Source organism: Suricata suricatta, chromosome 4 (genome assembly GCF_006229205.1).
Source record: "Suricata suricatta isolate VVHF042 chromosome 4, meerkat_22Aug2017_6uvM2_HiC, whole genome shotgun sequence".
In the NCBI taxonomy this organism is placed as follows: domain Eukaryota; kingdom Metazoa; phylum Chordata; class Mammalia; order Carnivora; family Herpestidae; genus Suricata; species Suricata suricatta.
The window spans coordinates 150,543,129-150,566,300 of NC_043703.1; the positions used below are offsets into that span (position 1 = coordinate 150,543,129).

Genomic DNA, 23,172 nt, shown 5'->3' on the forward strand with positions numbered 1-23,172 from the left:
GTTGAGATAATTCAAGTAGAAGTTGACTTTTAAAAATCTGAATACTATAAAAATATTTGCATATTTATGTGCCAATAATCATAGATTATTTTGGAAACTCTTAGTTTTAAATCTCTCTTCCCATCATTATTTTCTCTCTTTTTTAACTTTTTATCCATATGTCATCTTTTATGACTTTATATTTTTGGCTACCTTGCTTTGTTTTTTTTTGTCTAGTCAAAAATAAAGCAATTTTCTAATACACATTTATACAGGTGGATTTGGATATGTGTATCAAAATAATTAAAATATATGAAAGGCCTCTATAATTTATAAGAAGTATGTTATATACTTAATTTTTGAATTAAATCTTATTCTTGGTTCTTTCTGTGTAGTCATTGCTATACTTGCCTTTATATAATCCACTTTTTTTTAGAAAATAAAGGAATTTTACAAAATTTTCTCATATAATCAAAATTTTACTTAAAACTTTAAAAAAATGTTTATTTATTTATTTTTTTTTTTGAGAGAGAAAGAGACAGAGTGTGAACAGGGGAGGAGCAGAGAGAGAGGGAAGCACAGAATCTGAAGCAGGCTCCAGGCTCTGAGCTGTCAGCACAGAGCCTGATGCAGGGCTCGAACTCACAACCCATGAGATCATGACCTGAGTAGAAGTCGGATGCTTAACCAACTGAGCCACCCAGGTGTCCCAACAATTTTTACTTTTTAAAAGAAAATACCACTTTAAGACTCAAACACATATAATGTCCGCACAAGAGCCTCATTCTTAAACTTTGACATACTAAGACTAAATATGATTCAATTTTTTAAATATAATTCAATTTTTACCTCTAACTTCCATCTTTTTAGTATCTTCTTATTATAATTTTTGTGGTTTCTATCAAATGAAGAACTAAGTATCAGAGTTATAAATTTGATATATTATTTCCTTTGAATTTTGCTTACTTGATCTATTTCATGATACACACACACACACACACACACACACACACACACACACACATTAAAAAAGCTTACATTCCAGGGGTGCCTGGGTGGCTCAGTCAGTTCAATGTCCAACTTTGGCTCAGGTCATGATCTCGCGATTTGTTGGACTCTGTGCTGACAGCTCAGAGCCTGGAGCCTGCTTCAGAGTCTGTGTTTCCGTCTCTCTGCCCCTCCCTCACTCATGTTCTCTCTGTCTTTCTCTCTCTCAAAAAATATATAAACATAAAAAAATTGCATTCTGGTATTATTTCTATTAGCAGACAACATTATCTTATCCTTTTCATAGTGCTTTTGGAGGTAGTAGGTATAGTGAGAGTTTATTTTGTTTGCATAATGTATCTCCTTTTCTACTAGAGATTTAGGGCAGCTACTTTACATTATAAAATACAGTTTCTACACTTTATTTCTATAAGCTTGCATAACACTAGGATAAGAGACAGACCTGTATCAGACTTGTGTATTTACAGATTGGCAAATTAAATCTTATGTAGAAAATCTATCAGGAAAGCTCTCTGGCTAATTTTATAGAGGATGGACTTTTCAGTAGGCACAAGATTTCTGATATGTGTACTTACATACAACTATAGTGTTTGTCAGTTCTATTAAGAATTAAATTTAATGTTGCACTGCATGAATAAGAATTTCAAGTGGTGTAAGGCATTTTGGGTTAACGGAGAAAAATTAGACTGATATTAGATGCTATTATGGAATTAATATTAATTATATAAGGTATAATAATAGTAATGTGGCCACTTAAAGAACATCCTTATCTTTTAGAGATACGTACTGAAATATTTAGGGGTGAAATGTCATGATGTTTCTAAATTTAAGTTGATTTACTTTAAAAGACTTCATCCAAAAAATTGACTGAAGCATATTTGGAAAAATGTTAATATTTAGGTGATGGACATATGATGTTAATGACATTCTTTCTAGTTTTCTGTTGGTTTGAAAATGTTGATAATAAAGTCATATGTTAAAGGAAGGAAAATTTTGTAAATAAGCATGACATTTGTTTTTCTCTTTAAAGGAGCCCATTCAGACTTCTGGATATATTTGTAACTTTGAGGATTTAGAAATTAAATCTGTTCTTTTGGATGAGATATTGAAGGTAATTCTTACAAAACTATTGTATTTTTGTTGCTGGCCTGACTGGGATTAATTGATCTCCAGGCAGTGTGGTGTCCCTGTTAGGAACGTGGATTGACTCTGCTCTGTCACTTGGACTACTTTTAGACAGGTTCCTTCATCTTTCTGAACTTTATTTTCCTTTCTTGTTTATAAGCTTCCATTTTTTACCTCTGTAACATGTGGATAATAATGGTTCCTATCTAACAGTGTTGTTACTGTGTAAGGTGATCTGTGAAAGGCACTTACAGCGCTGGGATCAAGAAAGAGGTCAAAAAATGGTAGCTAGTTGTTGTCATTGTTTCTATGTTAATAACAAAGAGAAGAAATATTTGGCCATTCACTTTGTTCTTTTGATTTCTGATATACTTGAGAAACCTTTTGTTCACAGGGCCACTATCCTCCTTTCCCCCAGGTTTTATAAAGCAACCCATTTCTGATTCCAGGTATCTTTTTGAACCCCGGCTTTGGCCTTCATTGGCCATCTTTTGAGAATTTCTTTCTCTAAGAATATATTGAAAACAGTTTTACTTTCATTTTATACAAAGCACTTACTTTTTCCTGTGTACTTCACATATTTTTTGGAATTGGGATAGTAGAGTTTCTGAAGTTGGTTGCAATTTGTAGCATGTTTTCAGGTTTTGGTTTGATAGGTAAATTGTAGCCCTTGAAAGCCCTTTATTTATGAGCCTGTTTGTTTTTTTCTATGAGAAATTTATTGGAGGACTAGAGCAGAAGGAATCGGAAGGGAATTTACTAAATTTACATTAACTAAAGTGCTTCATAGGAGGTGTCCGATTGATTGTCATTTGTCATTGCATGTCATGGATCAGTGGTCATTACAACCATGCCTGGTCGATAATACACAGACCTCATTTTTAGTGGAGAAGGCTCTTCGTGAGTAAAATGATTTACCAAAAGTCCATCTGTTAGTTGACTCAGCAGGTGTTTATTGGCAGTCCGTAAGACACAGTTCCTGGCCTGGAGGAGGGGAGTTGGGGAGATAGAGGAGCAATTCAGAAACCAGTGAAGGGGCGGGGCTGCCGCAGGTTAGTGGGCGGGGCGTCCAGTCCGAGGTCTGCGGCCAGAGATCACTGGCATAGTTCTGAGACTGAATCACGTGAGTAGCACAAGGCTGGTATTGTGCAAAATGTTTGATCTGTGTTATCTCATTTAATCCTTACAATTCTAGGAAGTCAGTCTGATTATTATCTTCATTTGTTCAGAAGAAGAAGCTGAGGCTTGGAGAGATAAACTCATTTGCCAGTGACCCAGTTAGCAGTGGGCAGAGACATGAATGGTTTTACTCCAAGCCACCTGGCTTCAAAGCTGGTGGATGTAATTGGTAGCACTGGCGGAAATGAAGACGGGGAGCAGTCGTGAGGGAGGTTGGCCCAAGTCATAAAAGGCCTTGTGTGCCTTCTGTGGAGTCTGGACTGCCTCCCTGAGTCACTGGGGGAGTAGGGCTGGGAGTGATGTGACTGGGTTAATATTTGGGGAAGGTGGCCTTGGCTTCCTGGGTGGGCACAGGAAGGGGGTACAGCAGGTTGTAGAAAGAGTTGTCACAGCCAGTAGGCCATGGAATTAGGATCTAAGCTTAGGTCGGTTTGAATCCAAACCTCATATACTTTCCACCAATTTCTACATTGTGCCAGGGATTTCCCAGAGGACTTTTCAGGTCTAAGTACGATGGTTTCGTTGCAGGTGGGAGGGCCAGATGCAGCTCGGTTCTGGGAGCCATTGCCATTTTCTGTATGGCAGGGGGCTCTAATTTTCTCCTGGGCTTCACTTGTTCTTTATTTGGAATATGTAGGAAATTGGTGACTTCATTATAACTGTTTCTTTGGCCTTTAGCTAGCTCTTTCCTGCAAGACTGCCTTTAGAAAAAAATTTTTGGAGGGGTCACTTGCTAAATTAATAAAAGGAAAGAGATAATGGAAGCTAGCTCTTTTTCTTTAATTTGCTTGTCTGCTGCCCAGCAGCACAGGGGTCAGCGGTCTCATTGGCCCCATCAAGGACAGAGTAGATGGAGGAGCGAGCGGGTAGAGGCCCCGCACATGTATTTTCTGCAGCCCTTTGGCAAGAAGAGAATAGTAGCTCCTGGGAGCATGACAGTCAAGCTGAGGGGAGCAAGGCTGCGTGATTGTGAGACACCCCTTCTTCCACCGGTCCCTTTTCCCCGTGGGCAGCCGAGTAACCTCAGAAGGGACTTCACCTGTGGCGTGTGGCTGTTTTCCAGATCGCTCCAAGACCCACACGTCGGAATGTCTTTTTCCTCCCACTTTGGTTTACAATATGATACAGTTGTTTGTGTGCGCGCATGTGTCTTACCATAAAAAACACATACTCCAAAGGCAGTTATTTGAACTTCTTTCTTTTCATCTTTACTTTTAGAATCCAGAACATCCAAACAAGGATTATATGATTAACTTTGAGATCCGGTCCTTGCGAGACAGTCGAGCATTGATTGAGAAGGTTGGAATTGAAGATGCATCTCAGTTCATCGAGGACAATCCACACCCTCGACTTTGGTATTTAAAAATAAAAAATCCTCCTGACACGTCTGATGATGCATTTAAAGACTCAGTTCTGTTGTCCCCCACTCTCGTGGTAGCCTTCATGGGGGTATGCTTGCATTCTTCCTCTTCTTTTTATGAAAAAAAATTTTTAGGGGTGCTTAGGTGGCCCAGTCAGTTAAGCGTCCGACTTCGGCTTGGGTCATGATCTCACTGTTCGTGGGTTCGAGCCCCACATCAGGCTCTGTGCTAACTGCTAGCTTAGAGCCTGGAGCCTGCTTCAGATTTTGTGTCTCTTTCTCTCTCTGCCCCTCCCCTGTTCACACTTTGTCTCTCAAAAATCAATAAATGTAAAAAAAAATTTTTTTATTTTAATTGATTTTTATTTATTTTTTGAGAGACAGAGAGTGAGTGGGGACGGGCCAGAAAGAGAGGGAGACACAGAATCCAAAGCAGGTTCCAGGCTCCAAGTTGTTAGCACAGAGCCTAAAGTGGGGATCAAACCCATGAACTGTGAGATCATGACCTGAGCTGAAGTGAGATGCTTAACCGACTAAGCCACCCAGGCACCCCCTTGCTCTTTTTTTTAAAATACAGAAATTCATTTCAGATTTGAAAATACTCAAAATAAGGATAATATTAAATAAAACATACATAAATGTGTTAAAGTAATCACTTCCCACCGTGTTTAGCTAGAAACAACAGGCATAATAATTGAATTCAGGTTCAAGACTTGTTTATCAGAAATGGCAATAAGCTTTTCTGTTTCTTTTTTTAATAAAGGCGCCTTCTGGCTGAAGCAGCTCTTCAGAAACTAGATCTGCACACGGCCGAGCAGGCATTTGTGCGCTGCAAGGATTACCAGGGCATCAAGTTCGTGAAGTGCCTGGGCAATCTGCAGAGTGAGGCCATGACACAGGCCGAAGTGGCTGCCTACTTCGGCAGGTTCGAAGAGGCCGAGAGGATGTACCTGGACATGGACCGCAGGTGAGAGATGGCGGCGCGGGCATTCTGGAGCGCTTCCGGCGCTCGCGAACTTCTGCGCAGACGGGGAGTGCCCAGGGGACGGAATGTGCCCTCGCGCTCCTTTCGAAAATAGTCTCAGTTTAGATTAGCACCTGGCTATTCCGCACGGCCCTTACATAAACTGATGTTTTGGAATTTGGGGGCAGTTTTCTCTTTCTGGTTTTGTTTTGTTTTACGTATATTAACAGCTGCCCATGGGGAACTTTCTCATTTGGTAGGAAAAAACCATAAGACTATTGAGACAAGTGGCTTTTATCATTTTTTATGCAGCTCAACATTTGGGTTTTCTTTTTTGGCTTAGACCTTGATTTAATTTTTTTGTTGTCAAGGAGCATGAAATAAAAATGAACGGTACATAGGGATTGAGTTTTATTCTTTATGCCTATTTTAGATTTGCATAAAATAATGTGTGTATTTCAGCTATAAACATTATGTCTCATTTTCATTAATATTATTTATACTTTAAGGAGATCCCTAATACTGCTTGAGCCCTGAAAAGAAAGATAAAACCATACATGTATGATTTTTAAATAAGCTTGATCATGTCTCAGTAATGGATGAAAAGAATGGATTATTATTTAAATCATTATTTTGCTAAGAAAATTGGAAGTCTAGGAAAATAAAAGGCAAGACATTATTTCCTTTTCCTGATTTGAAGTTCTCCCCATTGCTTCTTTCCTGGTTAAGTTTCTAAAATGTCTGGGCAGTAACCTGTGTGTCTGTTCAGTGCTGGGTGTTCTCAGTACTCCAGAATGGACCCTGGCACGGGGTAGGCCCTTCATAAATGGTTGTCAAGTGAGTTGAACGGATGCTGTTGTCCGTAGAGATCTTGCCATCGGCCTCCGGCTGAAATTGGGAGACTGGTTTCGAGTCGTCCAGCTCCTGAAAACCGGATCTGGTGATGCAGACGACAGTCTCCTTGAACAGGCCCACAACGCCATCGGAGACTACTTCGCTGACCGACAGAAGTGGTAGGTGACCTCTGTGGACGTCTTCGTCCGAGCATGTGGCACTCACCATTGTGGCTGCCTGGCACTTCCTTGTGGCATAACGCTGGCGACACTGGAGGCCGTGCCCCTGGGTTCACAGCGGGAAGTGAGAGATCCTTAGCTAAGTGCTGTAAAACCTCGGAGTTTCCAAACTCACAGACACGTGCCTACTTCCAGGCAGCTTTCCACTGTTTAAGACCACGGTGTGCATTTCAAAGACATGATATGATTTATTTCTAAAAAAAGTAAAACAAAAAGTATTTTATATTTGCTTGTTTTATTGTAGATTATTTTCAGAAGTCATTGGCTTTTATTCTTAGGTTTTCATTTGGATCAATATGCATTTTTATGTCCGTGTTTGGAGCACAACTGTACATCCGATTACAGCAATCTTTCTTAATAGCCAAAGAACGTTGCAACTAAAATGTGCTTCAGAGTCTTTAGGTTTTATTCCCCCAGTTTATACACTTCAGAGCAAACTACAACTGCAGATAGTAACTAGGGTAATAGTAGTAATTATGATGAGGGAACATTTAATGAGAGTGTTTATCAGGAGATTCACATTAGTTTTAGAGATTTTTCTTTCTTTCTTTTTTCCCCCATAGGTTGAATGCTGTACAATATTACGTAAAAGGCCAGAACCAGGAGCGCCTAGCTGAGTGCTATTATATGCTGGAAGATTATGAGGGATTGGAGAATCTTGCCAGTTCACTTCCGGAAAACCACAAGTTGCTTCCAGTGGGTATTACAAATTTTAGTTTTTAGATTTGTTAGGTTATTTTTATTAGGTTTTTATGTTAACAGTCAGGAAATATCCTCTGCCACAAAGAAAATTTAAATTCTCTAATCTTCTAGATTCTTAAATGTGTAATGATACTTTTAATGATTAAAACAATACATCAGTATTAAGAATGCTTGAAAAGAGGGAAAATTAGTCATATTCCCGCTACTTTAACATGTTCACAATCTCCTATAGTTTTTTCAGTTTTATAAAATTGCTTTTAAAAGTTACAGTGAAAATCTCTTGTCAGGTTTGGCTTCCTGAACTAATGAGTGGCCAGCTTATGTGGGGCATTTCTTCAGAGAGGTATTTGAGAACTCTGTGAACGTGAGATTTTCCTTAAGTCTCTAACAATTACCACTGTTATACCATCAGTTGCCTTAAGTGTTTCTTTCACACACGAGTGTGAGGTTTGTTTCCGGCTTGACGTTTCTGGGGCCTCGCTGCTGCACTGAGGGGAGCGGGGTTCAGTGGCTTCAGGACCCGCTGAACTGTAGGTCTGCCGCCTGAGCCCGCGAAGCTCCGCCTTCCGAGGGAGGGATGCCTTAGCGGCCTTTCTGGTCTGCAGCCTCTGCCCCGAGCATCTTGCAATGAAAAATTACTGTAACCACCGGTAAATTCTATACTCATAGGTCCCCATGGGATTTTGTAAATGAAGCTCTAAGTGATTTCCTTGGTCTGTGAAATCTGATAATATTGTTCTGTCCTTACAGGAAATAGCACAAATGTTTGTGAGGGTTGGAATGTGTGATCAAGCAGTGACTGCATTTTTGAAATGTAATCAACCGAAGGCAGCAGTGGATACCTGTGTGCATCTCAACCAAGTAAGGAACTGAAAATTAAGGGCCCTACACATCCTCTTAGACTGTGGCCCATGTCGGGTTGAGGTGGATTTTGTGAAAGGAGATAGATACTTTCTTACTTTGTTGAGGACCTAGAAAATATTGGAGTTTGCACTTACCTCTTTAAGTGCTACCATTAAGGGCGACCCACTCATAAATAGGTCAATGTGGGGACAAACCCTGTGCTTTTATTCTGGCAACTTTTTGTCTGGAAGTAATTTCATAATTTTCTGCATTTTATTAGGGTTTTGTTTCCAAAGAAGGAATAGTTAATGGTCATTGCAAGAGGAAGGAGTTGAGTTACCTTATCAGTATTTATTTTGGCAAATCTATTTTCCTGTCTCTTTATAGAGAACATATATTTGATATTTTGGGGAGCTGGAATTTAAAATTAAAGTGCAGAATTGTGGAAATTGTTGACTATCAGTGTGTTCAAGTTTTTTCTTGAAGTATTTTATAAAGCTCCATTTGCTTTTGAAAAATAACTTTTAAATGTTAAATCTGATAGGACATTTTCTTAACTGAAATTGCACGTTTAGTTCTACTGCAAGCAAGTGTAGCTTTTTCTCACTCCTAGCTGGTGCAAAATTGAATTATAATATTGTGATTATAAACTTTGAAGCTCTCTTTTTCTCATATACCTCTTAAGCAAATCATAGTCTTGGGTCATTTAACCATTTTGACACGTTTGACTTATAGAACTTATAATTGCTCTAATTTTAATTAAAGCTGTATTAAAAAATATACCACTTTTAAAATTTTGAAAGAGTGTTATTTATTACTGTAAGCCTAAAGCTTTATTGTGTGACTTTTATGACATGTATGATTATAAATTCTTCCGTAACCGAATGGTATATTTTCCCCCCTTAGTGGAACAAAGCTGTTGAGTTGGCTAAAAATCACAGTATGAAAGAAATTGGATCCCTGTTAGCGAGGTATGCATCTCATTTATTGGAAAAGAATAAAACTCTTGATGCCATAGAACTCTATCGGAAAGCCAATTACTTTTACGATGCTGCTAAACTGATGTTTAAGGTAATGTAATAATCTTGGTGAGTATTTGTCATGTTCTCGTTACCAATGTTTGCTCATGTACTAAAGGCATTTTACATTTTCTTTGAAAACAAATACTTGCTATAGCAAAAGCCGTCTTGTTTTATTACTACTATAACTATGCGTTATCTTAGTATTATTACCTCTTACTAAAAAAGCTTTTCATTAGTATTAGCATCTTACTGACACCTGAACGATCGAATATTTTCTTAATATTGAAGTTAATAAAGAATTATAGAATTTTCGGGGACCATAAAGGACAAATTGTCTTAATTATGGGAACTAGATCCTATGGATAATAGAATTTTGTCCTTTTAAATGTGCACATTTTAGGGGCCTCTGGGTGGCTCAGTCAGTACAGTGTCTGACTCTTGGTTTTGGTTCAGGAACACCAGCTTGTGGTTTATGAGTCCCCTGCCAACCGCGTCCATGGAGCTCTGACTGACAGCATGGAACCTGCTTAGGATTCTCTCTCCCTCTCTCTCTCTTTCTGCCCCTCCCCCATGTATGCATGTGCATGTCCCTGTGCTCTCTCTTGTTCTTTGTCTCTCAAAATGAATAAGAAAAAAAATCAATGTATATATTTTAAATGCATTACTTTTTCATAATATGCATTTGGAAGGAAGAGGACTAGTATGGTATTAGTGTGTGTACATTTTACATTCTATTCTATTTTTTTTCATGTGACTTAATGGAAAAGGGAAAATTCCCCTCAATCATTTAAATAAATTCATATTTCTGAAGGCTTTACCGTGTTAAAGTCCTCTTATCTCAGTATACTTGGAACATTATTTTTAAAATCTCCTTATGGAAAATGCTAACCCTTCCACAAATACTCCTTCATTTTGACTTAGTTACTTAAGAGCATTTGTTACTTTCTAAGATAGTTATGAGGGCTAAATCCTGAGGAAAGAACTGAGTACTTAGAAGCTAAGGAAAATATTCAGCATAAATGGGTGGTATTTATGTTCCATCCTATTGATTTTTTCTTTTTATTAAAGAATCAAATTTTAGAAATGATTGTATTTGTACAAATATAGATTAAGAAGTATCTTCCCTAAATTCTTTAAATGTTTAAAGATCGCAGATGAAGAGGCAAAGAAAAGAACCAAACCTTTACGTGTCAAGAAGCTGTATGTCCTGTCAGCTTTACTTATTGAGCAGCACCATGAGCAGATGAGAAGTGCCCAGAGAGGAAAAGGCACAGGAAAGAACTCGGAGGTAAGGTAGAACGTCACAGAACATGCCGTCCTCTGAGGTGTTTAAGGAAAAAAGACTATCACACTTCTCTTTAGGGACGGGCCATCTAATTTACTTGTCTTCATTTATTGTCTTAAATGATATGAGGAAAAGGAGTGACTAACTTGGAATTAGTACTCAAATTTAGAAATTTCTGCTTAGGAATATTGGAAATTTTTTCTGCAAGACTAATCTGTAGACTTTGCTTTCATTTTTATACTTGGTAAATCCTTTCTCACCAGTGAGTTTTAAAAACCTTGCTAGAACATGTATATTGCTTTATGTGTAAACAATCTCTTACTAACTTAAAGTTTATAATCAGTTCTGTTAAATTGACCACAGCATGTATGTGTGTTAGATCACAACAGGGTACACTTTAAATAGTTTATAGTTTTATTTCTCAATTATAGCTCAGTAAAGCTGAAAGAAATGTTTGATTACACCGCTTAACAAAGTACAAATTCTAATGAAGAAATGAAGTGTGAAATGACAGTTTTGTAATGACAACGTCTGCTTTACTTCGTTTAATGTATAAACCATCTCCGAAGTTACCTTCATTGGGGTGACTCAGGGCTGTGCTGACAGAACATGTGGGTCTGCCTGACTCGTAGGCCACTTCTGCTTTGGCTGGTCTGCTGGAGGAGGAAGTCCTGGCTACAGCTAGTCGCTTCACAGCTAACGCTTGGCGAGGGGCCGAGGCCTACCACTTCTTCTTACTCACCCAGAGGCAGCTCCACGGGGGGTATGTCGACTCTGCGCTGAAGACAGGTGGGCCTGTGACCTCGTGGCTGTAGTGGGTTTGAGTTGAATATGAAGAGCCGGCTCCCGCAGTTTGCCCGTGGATTAACTTCAGTAACACGTTTATCTGTGGGTTTGCTTTCATGTTTGAGCTTTGCTGTCTAGAGTCTGTTTTTGCACATTCTTCTTTTTTGAAGTTCTTTCGATTTTTTTAATACATACATTTCACATTAAAATCAGAAGTTTGAGGGGTGCCTGGGTGGCTCAGTCGGTTAAGCCTCCGACTTCGGCTCAGGTCAGATCTCACGTTCGTGGGTTTGAGCCCCACGTCAGGCTCTGTGCTGACAGCTAGCTCAGAACCTGGAGCCTGTTTCCGGTTCTGTGTCTCCTTCTCTCTCTGCCCCTCCCCCTCTCATGCTCTGTGTCCCTCTGTATCAAAAATAAAATAAAACATTAAAAAAAATAAAATCAGAAATTTGAGATAAGTAAGAAGAATGTCTATACATTCACTATTCTGTTCATTCAAAGTTAAACACTTAATAACCCAGGCCATGCATTTTTTAATATATATAAAAACTTGTTTTTTTATAATATCAGGAGTATAACAGGCCATATGTTTATGTCCTTTTTAAGAAAACATAATATGTTATAAAATATTTCCGTATTAATAGATTTCTATAGGATATAACTTTTTTATTAAAATGACACTTATGTAAGAAAATAAAATGACACATATAACAATTACAGTCAAAACAAGAAAAATACAAAGAAGAAGATAAAATAATGAATAACTTGTAAAATAACACACCTCAGAAGCGATGATTGGTAACATCTGGGCGAACTTCATTTCGACGTCCTCCAGGCCTCTAAAATTGCAGACAGTTCTCCGTGAGCCAACGGCGTGCCGGGCGTGTTGCTCGGGCGCTGGCTTCAGGCCCTCCGTTGCACACTGCAGCCGTGCTTCCGTGTTGGTTAACACACATCCAGCTTATCACGTGTTAGCGAGGGGCCTGCACAGTGTTTTTCTAACTGGTCATTAGTTCTACGTAAGAATCGTTTTCCTTTTTACATATTTACAACTGACCTTTATTTAATTTTAACTGATTAATATGTGGTATAAATTATGCAATTATATTTAAAATAGTTGTATTTTATATAACTTATACACAGTTTCTAGACTTGAAAGATAAATTAGAATTTTAACTTGAGAGTTTTCATCTACTAGGTGAAGAAATCCAGTATACAATCTATTAATTCTACAGTACATTTAAAAAAAGACTATATTTCTGGTATAGAAAAAGTGAAAATAATATATGTAGCTGTCAAAATAAATGTCTGACCTGACGACTTCAAGGCACATTGTCACTTCACTTCTTTTTTCTCAAAGTTCTGTTGTTCCAGTAAGACAAACAAAAAAATCTGTTCAAAGAAATGCAAAGAAAAAACACGATTTCATACTGCTTTGCTTTTTTATCAAAAAGAAACCTGATGTTATCTTGAATATTATGACTAACAGTATAATATGAATTTATATTTTGTGGAATGCCACAGAAATTTCTAACGTATTTACATGAAATGAAAGATGTGTGTCTTGACACCAATTTTTATTTTTATTTTGCCTTCGTGTGTATTTCTGAATGGCACAGCGCACATCACTTGGTGGTAGTGATTTGCTAGGACCCGAGCTGTGAGCTAGTGTTACAGAACCGTAAGGTCATGTAACCTACCTCCTTCCCAGCACTTCCCTCTCCCACCATCGTGTGAAGTTTGTAAGAGTTCACGTAGGTTAAACGAAAGCAGCTTCACATAGATTCTCTTGCATGCGTGACCGTGATACTAATGATTTCTCTTCAATATCCAAACTGCCCTCTTTCTCCTAGCTCTCCACCTGAGAGACTATGAAGACGTCATCCCTGCCGTGGAGATCTACTCCCTGCTGGCCCTCTGTGCGTGTGCCACGAGAGCTTTTGGTACTTGCTCCAAAGCTTTTATTAAACTTGAATCGTTAGAGACGCTCAGTTCAGAGCAGAAACAACAATACGAAGATCTTGCTTTGGAAATCTTCACCAAACATACTCCAAAAGATAATAGAAAATCTGAATTGGACAGCCTTCTTGAAGGGTAGGCGGATTGTAATTAGTATATATTATACACCCTATTAGAAGCTGAGATTTCTATAAATATACTAGGGTGATATGATAATAATTTAAGCACTAAATTTTGAATTTACCTTATAATTATAACCTATTTTATTTAATCTTTTAAGTATATTAGTTCTTTATTTCTTATTGTAAGAAAAGTTTTTAATTGAAAGTTGCCTTGAGATGTTTTTCATTCCTTAATTTTACAATAGTAATAAGTAGTTTAAGTAATTAGAAGTTTTAAAGTATAATTAATTGTTTTTCCCCTTGTTTTTACAGAGGGGAAGGGAAATTGCCAACATGCGTTGCCACGGGCAGCCCCATCACAGAATACCAGTTCTGGGTGTGCAGCGTGTGCAAGCACTGCGTTCTGGCTCAGGAAATAAGTAACTACAGCTTCTGCCCCTTATGCCATAGTTCAGTGAGATGAAGAAAGGACAGAGTATGTCTAACTGTAAAATACACGTAGCACGTATGCATAGCTGTAACTGTGTATACAATCAGCATCGTTATTTCCAAGTAAAATGTATGGAAACCAACGTGTCTGTCTCTCTCTCTATCAGTTATGCTTACATAATACTATAAAAAAGTTCCAAATAAAATTTTTCTCAGTTTCAAGGTTTTTAATTCATTAAGAAACCTTGGCAGCGGGCAGGTTGGGGAGGCGTGGGAGTGGGGCCAGGTTGAATTTAGGGAATTGACATAACTTGTATTAGGAAAATGTTAGACAATTGTAATACTAAAATTAGCTCTTTTGCTAGCTGTATTTAACTAAGTATTGAATGTCTTCTATATTTTATTTTCAGAAATGAGAAGGTACTTAAGGTATTTTTTATAATTTGAATTGTTTCTAATAACCTTATTTTTTTTATATAGCTTTTCCTTTTTTATCTCATCTGAAAGTGGCATTTGGCATTATTCTTCATATTGTGCAAAAAATTTGGCTGTGTTTATAATGACATAAACTTATACAAAAGCATCCATTTTGTGGTTATAGTTTTATTTGAAACATTGTCTCCAAGCAGGGCCCTTCATTTAAACAACTCCAGGGCTGTGGGGAATGATCCTTTCTTGATACTGTGTCTATTTTGATTTCTCATTAATTAAAAAAAAATATATATATATATAACGATTACAATGGATAGTTTCTTACCTGTTTTATATAGATAATAGTGTTCTCCATTTATTTCTCATGAACTTATGTCCTTTTATATATATAAACATATATAGACATATAACTTTTCTACTATGGTAATATCTTATGCCTCTTTGGGATTTCTATCTCTGAAAGTTTTAGTGGTCTGCCATAATGTCTTAGGGGTCTTTGTCTTGCTTAAAAACAGGAGTAGAGGAAGACCCACACAATGAAGTGACTTAATTTGGTTTATTCAGCACGAAGGAAATTTCAGAATAATACCAACAAACTCCCCTGATGAAAGGAGCAAAGAGAAGTAAAACTGCCTGTATGTAACAAGTACTTGGAGAGACGCTGGACAGCATGAAGATGTAATGAAAACAGTATGACAAAGCCGTTATGTTGCTTCTCTTCCTGTAATAAGCATGTACTGACTCCATTTAAGTAACGCTGAGTTGTTCTTTTTCATAAAACTTGGCCCGAATTTTGTGAAGTTTCAAAGGAGAATTATTACATTTCAAAGTTTCAAAATACTTTGGTAGGCAAAAGTATGGCGATGATGGGACCAGCTGATAACATTTATAGTGATAAGTGATGTGCTTAACAAGCAACAGAGATTGTTGACCTGCTGTCATGCCACAGATGCGAATTTTATTACACTTTTTTCCTGCTACACTTTGAAATGATCTTTTTGTATTCCAAGAGCTAAGGTTTTAGAGTTTACATGGCATTAAGTAAAAAAAAAAAAAAGGCAATACTAAATATTGACTTGTATTTATCCCGTTTCTTTTATGTATAACTTACAGATACTGTGCTATTTTGTCTTGAATATTTCGGTGGGGGTTGTTTAGGAGGGTGTTGGACTTCAGAGTGGACAAGGGGAGAAAGGGACAGGAGATACAATAGATGTATAATATTTTTAATACCAAACAGAAAAAAACAACTTAGAAAGATACTAGGCAAATGTCAGATGATTGGAGGTTGCAGTGAATTACTCTAGAGGTCACACAGAGTTCTCATTTAGAAATGGGGGAAAATTTTTACGAGATTTGTAGAGAAAATCAGAAGTACTTATTTGATAATTTTATAGCTCTAATACATTGGTACTGAGTTTCTATGATGAAAATGGCAATATTATGTTGCCCTCTACTGTCTATTATTATTCTCAATTCATGTTTTATTTTTATTTATTTTTTTAATGGTACAATTTCTTTTTTTTAATAGTTTTGTCAAATTGGTTTCCATCAATTCATTTTTTAAATAAATGAATGTTTGTTTTTGAAATAAACATTATTTTTAGAAAAGTAACATGTCCATGGTAGAAAACTACAAAAATATATCAAGAGTATTTATGAAAGATGGGAAGTGAAAATACTCTTAATAACCTCTTTAAAGGCATTAATTTATATTTTAGTTGAATTTAGGAGAAAAAAATGGGTGAAACTGAAGAAATTACTGGATTGTAAATTTTCTTCATTATAAGAACTACTTGTTCTTAAGAAATTTCTCTAAAATTAAAAGAAAAAGACATTAAGAGGCTCAGGGTTAATATTTTTTAACTACTATTTGTCATAGCTTAGTTTCTAATAAGTTAAATTTAGAGAAAAATGAGACACTGCTGACACATACTATAATAGCTAAAATTAAAACTGCCAAGTATCAGTAAGGATATGGAACAACTGAACCTTTATCGCTGTTGCAAATGCAAAATAGTATACTCGGGAAGAGTTGAGTTTCAGAAGTTCTCTATATATTTTGGGGGGGAATATATATGCTTGTGTGTATATGCATGTATACATATATGTGTGTGTGTATGTGTATACATTTTTTAACTGCTCCAGTCAATGAAAGTGAAACTTTACTGAGGCCCCAGGGCCATAGGGCTCAGGCAAGAGGCTGCGCTGTAGGGGAAGGAGGAGCCCATGGCGGGACCTTATTTGACTTCCTTCCCAGTCCTGGGCTGTGGGTGTGGCCACATTGTTTGTAGCCATTGACGGTATGAGGTTGCCGGGGAACATAGTACATCCAGCAGATTATCCTGTTGCATTATTTCCGGGTGAGCTGGCAAAGGGGAGGCTTGCTGACGCCACTCCACAGGCAAAGCACCACATGCAGGTGGACTCTGTGGAAGAGGGACTTGAGAGTCAGAGAGGGACAGCAACTGAGCCTAACGCCAGCCCTGGAGTCACAGGGCAGGCCCTCCAGTGTCATGTAGACCAGAGCTTCTCAAGTGTGACGGAGACACCAGGTCAGAACCTTGTGTGTCCTACCAGTAGATGGACACATCAGCCCAGCATCTCCCACAGAACATGCCTTGCAGATATTTTCTCCCAATCAATGGGTTGTCTTTTTACTCTGTATAGTCTTTGAATGCACAAAAGTTTTAAGTTTTTATGAAGTCCAATTTGTTTTATGTTTTCTTGTCTTTGGGGTCATATCCAAGAAGCCGCCAAATCCATGTCACAAAGTTTTGCTTTATGTTTTCTTCTAAGAATTTTATATTTTAGCTCTTAGGTTTAGGTTTATAATTTTTTTATACGGTGTTTCAGTCCAACTTCATTATTTTGCATGTGGATATTCAGTTTTTCCAGCAACATTGAAAGGCTGTCTTTATGCTAGTATCAGTGTTTTGATTACTATAACTTTGTAGTTGAGTTTTGAAAACAGGAAGTGAGTATTCCAACTTTGCTATTTTCAAGATTGTTTTGGCTATTTGTAACCTTTGAAATTCCATATTAGTTTTAGGATGAATTTTTCTATTTCTGCCAAAACATTTTTGGTATTTTGAAATGGATGCCATTGTATCTGTAGGTCTCTCTAACTTGAACATGGGATGTCTACTTATGTGTAATTTCTTTCAGCAGTGTTTTGTAGTTTCCACTGGACAAGTCTTTCACTCCTTGGTTAATTCCTAAATATTTTATCCCTTTTTGATGATTATACATGGAATTGTTAATCTCCTCTCTGGAGTATTTCTTTTACATAATTCTTACTTGAATTAAACATATACCGTACTTAATAAATTACTATCTGGATTTTCCTTTGGCATTAACAGCAGGAGAATGTAAATTCACATAACAGACCAGACTGTCAGCACAAAATTTTACTTAATGAATCCTTACACTATTCCAGAGGTTTGAGAAGTTTGCAATCTAGGGTCTTAGAGCTAATAAAATGGCAGTTTGAATTCGGATAACTTTCCGACAGTGTCTCGGAATAGCCGCAGCCGACTCAGATCATCCTTACCGGGTGTTTTGCTAAGAGCGGACGCTGGAACCCCAAGGGTGCTACAGTTAATCTGCTGGTCAATTAGCCATTCATAAAACAAACCAAGGTTTTTTCTGATTCCGGCATAGTGAGGCTCCCTCCCACCACAACTCGCTGTAACGAAGGACCAGCTCCTCGCAATATCAGTCCACGGATTCGGAAGCCAGTTTGGAACCATCTGTCAACTACTTTCTAGGAAAAGAGGCAGGCGGGACCAGCAGTAGTTTCGAAACTGCAATTCAGGGCGGTTGGTCCAAACTACCCGCGCACCTGAGCTTCCCAGCAGCACCGGGTCATTCATCTCGCGAGACGACGGGTCCTCGAAAGGCACAAACTTCCCCTTTGCGAGCGCCCAGGTTTTGCTGTCAAATTCCGGGAGTGCGGAAGTGACTCCGTAGTGCTACCTCTACCCGCTCAGAAGTCCACTCCTTTTCTACGCTAAAAGCTAGGCCTCTGACCGCTATGGATGGGCAGCAAGCGCAACCAAGCCACGCATCACTGGCACTCGCCCAAGCTCACTTCAACAAGGGCGAATACGCGGAAGCGGAGACGCTGTACTCCGCTTACATCAGCCAGTGCGCCTGTGCAGCCTCCGTGGGCGCTGCGGCCGGGAGGTAACTATCGCGAGAAGTGGGGCAGCGGCGCCTCCAGTAGGTGCGAGGCCGGGGTGGTCAAGGCCAGCGGTCGGCCACCTGAGCTCCGGGGCTCCCAGGAGGCTGGGGGCGGTTGTTGGCCTTTTCAGCAGGGTGGCAAGGGGCGCGTTCCTCTGGGACAACCGGGGCGCCCGCGGCCTTCCCTTACGCCCCTGGGAGGAGTTCTATGTTACTCACTCTGACTTAGAGACTTAGATCGGATAGCGCTTTTCCACCTGTCATTTTAACAGGCAGATAGCGGAGACCTTGTGATGGCGATCGGACACGACTGGGTAGTGCCACGCTAGCACGTGGGACCACCACTCCAACCGCCACATCACCGCCACGGTGTTTCTTTTTCATGTGTGTGTGCGGGGGGTGGAGATCACTCGGCCTGAATACTATCATTTCACCCACACAATTCTTCTATCGATATTTCAAAATGTGTTTCTAAATGTTAAGGATTCTTAAACAGTATCATTGTCGTAACAAAATTACTTAATGTGGAATGCTCAATTAATGCTGTGTTCTGATTAATAAGTGTGTTGTTGTTTGTTTTGCTTTCTTGGTTGGTTTGTTTTTTTAGCATTTGGTTCAAGTCAAGATGCCCACTAGGTCTCTCCACCTATAAGGCTCCTCTTCTTTTTTCTTTTTCCCTTAAAGTTTGTCGAGGAAGCCATCGTGTGTTTTGAGTGTTTGCTGAATTCATCCCCCTATCTCCTACCTACTTGTGAGTTGGCAGTTGAATCCTGAGGCTAGACCTAATTCAGAGTCTGCAGTATGGCAAGAATGTGTCATAGGTGGTGGTGTGTACTTCTGTCAGAGAGCATATAGTGTTTTCCTTTTTGTGATATTAGTGTCCTCACCTGCTAATACCCGCTTGCCCAAAGTGTTTTGGGTTTATGCCTGGATGTGTAGCATTTGTTGTCACCCCAAGTTTACTCCCGTGTGTTTAAAATATGAAGCAATTTCCACATGAAAAGAACGTTTTTAGAATTTGTAGTAATGAGATCTAATTCTGAGCCAAACATTCTATGAGCCTCTGGATATACGAAATTTGTAAGGAAGTTTTAAAGTTTAAAAATGGAATGACTAAAACCTTGCTGGAGTCCTTTACTGGGAAGCAGTTCACGAGTATCGGAGCAGAGGTAGTTGTAGGGAGCGTGCCCTCCTGTTCCCCAGGTTTCAACAATGATGTTAGTGGCATCCAGTGACTCCTGTCATAGCTCATGGAAACAATTTCTCATGTTGCAGTGTTTCTGTCTATTGTTAGTGAACTTAGACTTGAAGGAGGACCCCCCCCCCCCCACCGCCCGGCCCAGGACCTCTGATGGTAGCAATGGTTGCAGTGCCTGTGGGATCTCAAGGATCTAGATACTAAGAGAAAGTCACTTTTAATATCACTGACTACAGTCACAGTGTTTCCTGAGGACTGTACTTCGCACTGCGGGGCATAACAAACGAGAGCCGAGTGTAGCTTGTGCCGTTTCTGTTTGGCTCAAATTTGAGAATCCCTTTGGAAAAAAAGAAAGGAAAACAATTGTCTCAGACTCAGAGCAGTGTCCGTGACTGTTCTCCGTGCAAACGATGCCTCCTCCAGGGAGGGGGGACCTGCTGAGCTGGTCGGGCTGCCTCCCCTAAGCCCTTAAAGAAAGTCTGCTCACGCAAGGCCCCGTGGGCAGCCTCTGGGGGCTTCAGACGCAGAGCCGATTCTGCACACCGGTCCCCCAGAGTGGCCCTGAGCCCTGATGGCCTCCTAGCCAAAGCCAGTGTGGTCTTGGGGTGATCCCACCTAAGACTGGGGGGAAGGCAGCTTTGTCCCCAGAAGCCCTCCGGAGGGGACAGCATGCTGAACTTTCACTTTAGGGTTAACCTGTATTTCTTTATTGGTGAAAAATGATTTCAAATTTCATTTTTTGGGGATCACTTAAAAATTTGAGAGTAACATTGATGATTCACTCTGCGATCTGTCTCTTACAAACTGGAACTTTGGGCTGGCGTTTCCTCCTCGCTCAGCATGGATCCGATCTGTCTTTGCCCTGCTGGTGTGTGCTGAGAAAATGAACAATGATTTTAATACTACATTCTGCAAAACACGTTGTCAGCGAACAGGGTTTCTAAACACCCTATAAAATTAATGTCTTTTTCCAACTGACGGAATGAATGTGTTTTTACCTCCCTACAAAGTAGATAATGGGATTAAACAGACACTGATTCCACAGCTTTATTTCTTCACATTTCACTTCTTCAGCTTGGTGTTCCCGAGTAGATGCTGCATGTTATAGGCGGTGACATTTGGCAGTACCCAAAAGAGAATGAAAGTGGAAACGAGAGGAATTTGATAACACACGTTTTTATTGTGAATTTTTTGTTTAAAGCAAATGCAGCCTCAAGGATTTGGCTACTGCATATAACAACAGGGGGCAAATCAAGTACTTCAGGGTTGATTTTTACGAAGCCATGGACGACTACACATCTGCCATCCACGTCCAGCCCACTTTCGAAGTTCCGTATTACAACAGAGGGTTGATATTGTATAGGCTGGGTAAGAATTTTTTCCCCCTTTTGTCCTTGACTATATTCTGTGAATTCAGAGCTCTCAGATGCTGTGAAACTAATGTAGTAATCAGCAAGTCTCAAAGTTATGTAAAATTTAGGGTTAGAGCCTGAACAAAAGAAGCATTCATTCTGGGCATTCAGTGGGCTTTACAGATCCCAGAGGAGCCCTGGGGTGGGGATTGGACCCAGCTGGGGTGAGGGTGAGCTGGTCACTGGGCCCCTGTGCCTGGGAAACTTGTCTGAGTTAAAGTCTTTTTTTTTTTTTTTAATGTTTATTTTTAGAGGAGAGAGTGCAAGTGAGGCAGGGGCAGAGAGTGGGGGACGGGGGATCCAAAGCAGGCTGTGTGCCCACAGCAGAGCCCCAGGTGGGGCTCGAACTCCCGAACTGCAAGATCATGACCTGAGGTGACACTCAGTCCACTGAGCCTCTGAGTTAAAATCTTTAAAGGCACCCGAGACAATATAAAGTGAAAAAGTTTTAGATCCTTGCATTACTGGGGCTTGTGGATGCTATTTCTTTCTCTTTTCAAGTGTTAAAAAGAATGAACTTTCTGTTTCTTAATTTTACTGTCATCGTGTAAAATCGGTGTTAGGATTTTGTTGAGATTTTATGATGACTTATGCTATGAATAAATAAACCCAGAGCTAATTTTAAGTGTTAAAGTGAATTTAAAATTTTAATTTTAATTATGGTATAAGGGTATGCAAAATTACTTTGATATACACATGCATATGTCATTACTAAGTGCAAAGCCATCCTTTACTAGGAGTGGTTGAAAGCTCGTAAATATAAAAGCAAAAATATGTGTATCTGAACTTTGCTATGAAGAATGAATAGAAATACTCAGTTTTATTACTCCTTTTCATTTTTTGGGTTCTGGTACAGGATACTTTGACGATGCTTTGGAAGATTTCAAGAAGGTATTAGACTTAAATCCTGGATTTCAAGATGCTACTTTGAGCTTAAAACAGACTATTCTAGACAAAGAAGAAAAACAAAGAAGAATTAAAGAAAAAAATTATTGAAAGGTTTAGCATAATTGAAATATTAACTCATGATTCTTATACCTGACATCTCATTGCTTGTAATGTCAAGTTAGGTGTTGAGCTATTTTGATTCATATTTAAGATAGGGATTCATGTATTATCTCTGGAAGTTAAACAATGTATTTGGAGTAGTTAATTTCAGATTGAGTAACTGTGTTGAATAAGTATGCTTTTTATAAAGTGTAAATAAATAATATCAAGGTATAGTGTGTTATGACAGTAAAATATTTAAAGAAGTGTGTGGCATTTTCTTCAGTAAAACTATTTTTTTGTTATTTTTTATTTCCCAACTTTTTATTTAAAAAATTTGGCATCTATAGAAAAGTTTCCAACTTTTATTTAAAAAATTTGGCATCTATAGAAAAGTACAGTACAATGAACATCTATAAACTCTTCACTTAGGCTCACTAGTTGTTAACATTGGATCACATTTGCTTTTTCTCTGTATTTAAATATATAATTTTTGCTGAATCACTTGAAAATAAGTTGCAGCTATTCCAAGAGTTTACCCCTAAGTGTTTCAGGCTGCATCTTCTAAGAACAGAGAGACGTTCTCCACTGCAGCCAGAATACCATTAGAGTACCTCATAAAATTAATAATTCTATAATATCATCCATACCCAGCCCATGTTCGGATTTCCCTAATTGTTTCCACAATGTCTCGTGTAGACTTTTATTTCTGGACCTGCAGTAAATCAGCTTACATTGCCTTTCGTTGCTGTATCTCTTTGAGTTCTTTTCATCTAGAATAGTTCCTGCCATTGTCTCCTTGCAGCAATCACCTGGAGAGCTGAGCCTTTTTATACAGCCAGGCTAGGGAGAGGCCACCTGTGGGCTTAAAAATAAACATGTTAATAAATAAATAAATACATAAATAAATAAATAAATAAACATGTTCTACATGAGAACAATTTGAAACCAGCCAACCTACACTTGATTTTCTCTAGAAATCATTGATAAGATAGGTTGAGATTTAAATACTTCAATCTTCTGTCTCTGGATGATGACGATAATTATTGTCATCAGCATTTATTGAACACTCACTGTAAGCCAAGCACTGCTCAGAGTGTGTGTAATGAATTAGGAATCGGA

The 23,172-nt window shown here is 38.8% G+C and overlaps 2 protein-coding genes across 3 annotated transcripts in view; both read left to right on the top strand.

Annotated features, from left to right (window-relative positions):
* Positions 1-14,054, top strand: part of WDR35 (WD repeat domain 35) — a 55,203-nt gene extending 41,149 nt beyond the window's left edge. For both annotated transcript variants that reach the window (XM_029938248.1, XM_029938249.1), the window contains 11 exons: positions 2,018-2,098; positions 4,510-4,646; positions 5,415-5,618; positions 6,482-6,628; positions 7,252-7,384; positions 8,141-8,251; positions 9,140-9,304; positions 10,403-10,543; positions 11,173-11,329; positions 13,180-13,420; positions 13,720-14,054. In XM_029938248.1, coding sequence (XP_029794108.1) covers positions 2,018-2,098; positions 4,510-4,646; positions 5,415-5,618; positions 6,482-6,628; positions 7,252-7,384; positions 8,141-8,251; positions 9,140-9,304; positions 10,403-10,543; positions 11,173-11,329; positions 13,180-13,420; positions 13,720-13,870 — 1,668 coding nt within the window. In that variant the 3' untranslated portion in view covers positions 13,871-14,054. The remainder of the gene's footprint in view (positions 1-2,017; positions 2,099-4,509; positions 4,647-5,414; positions 5,619-6,481; positions 6,629-7,251; positions 7,385-8,140; positions 8,252-9,139; positions 9,305-10,402; positions 10,544-11,172; positions 11,330-13,179; positions 13,421-13,719) is intronic.
* A 4,119-nt stretch (positions 14,055-18,173) lies between these two features.
* Positions 18,174-22,313, top strand: TTC32 (tetratricopeptide repeat domain 32). Its single transcript, XM_029936351.1, has 3 exons — positions 18,174-18,456; positions 20,853-21,019; positions 21,920-22,313. The coding sequence occupies exons 1-3, from the start codon at positions 18,305-18,307 to the stop codon at positions 22,057-22,059; spliced, it is 459 nt and encodes a 152-aa protein (XP_029792211.1). The 5' UTR covers positions 18,174-18,304; the 3' UTR covers positions 22,060-22,313.
* The last annotated feature ends 859 nt before the right edge of the window (positions 22,314-23,172 follow it).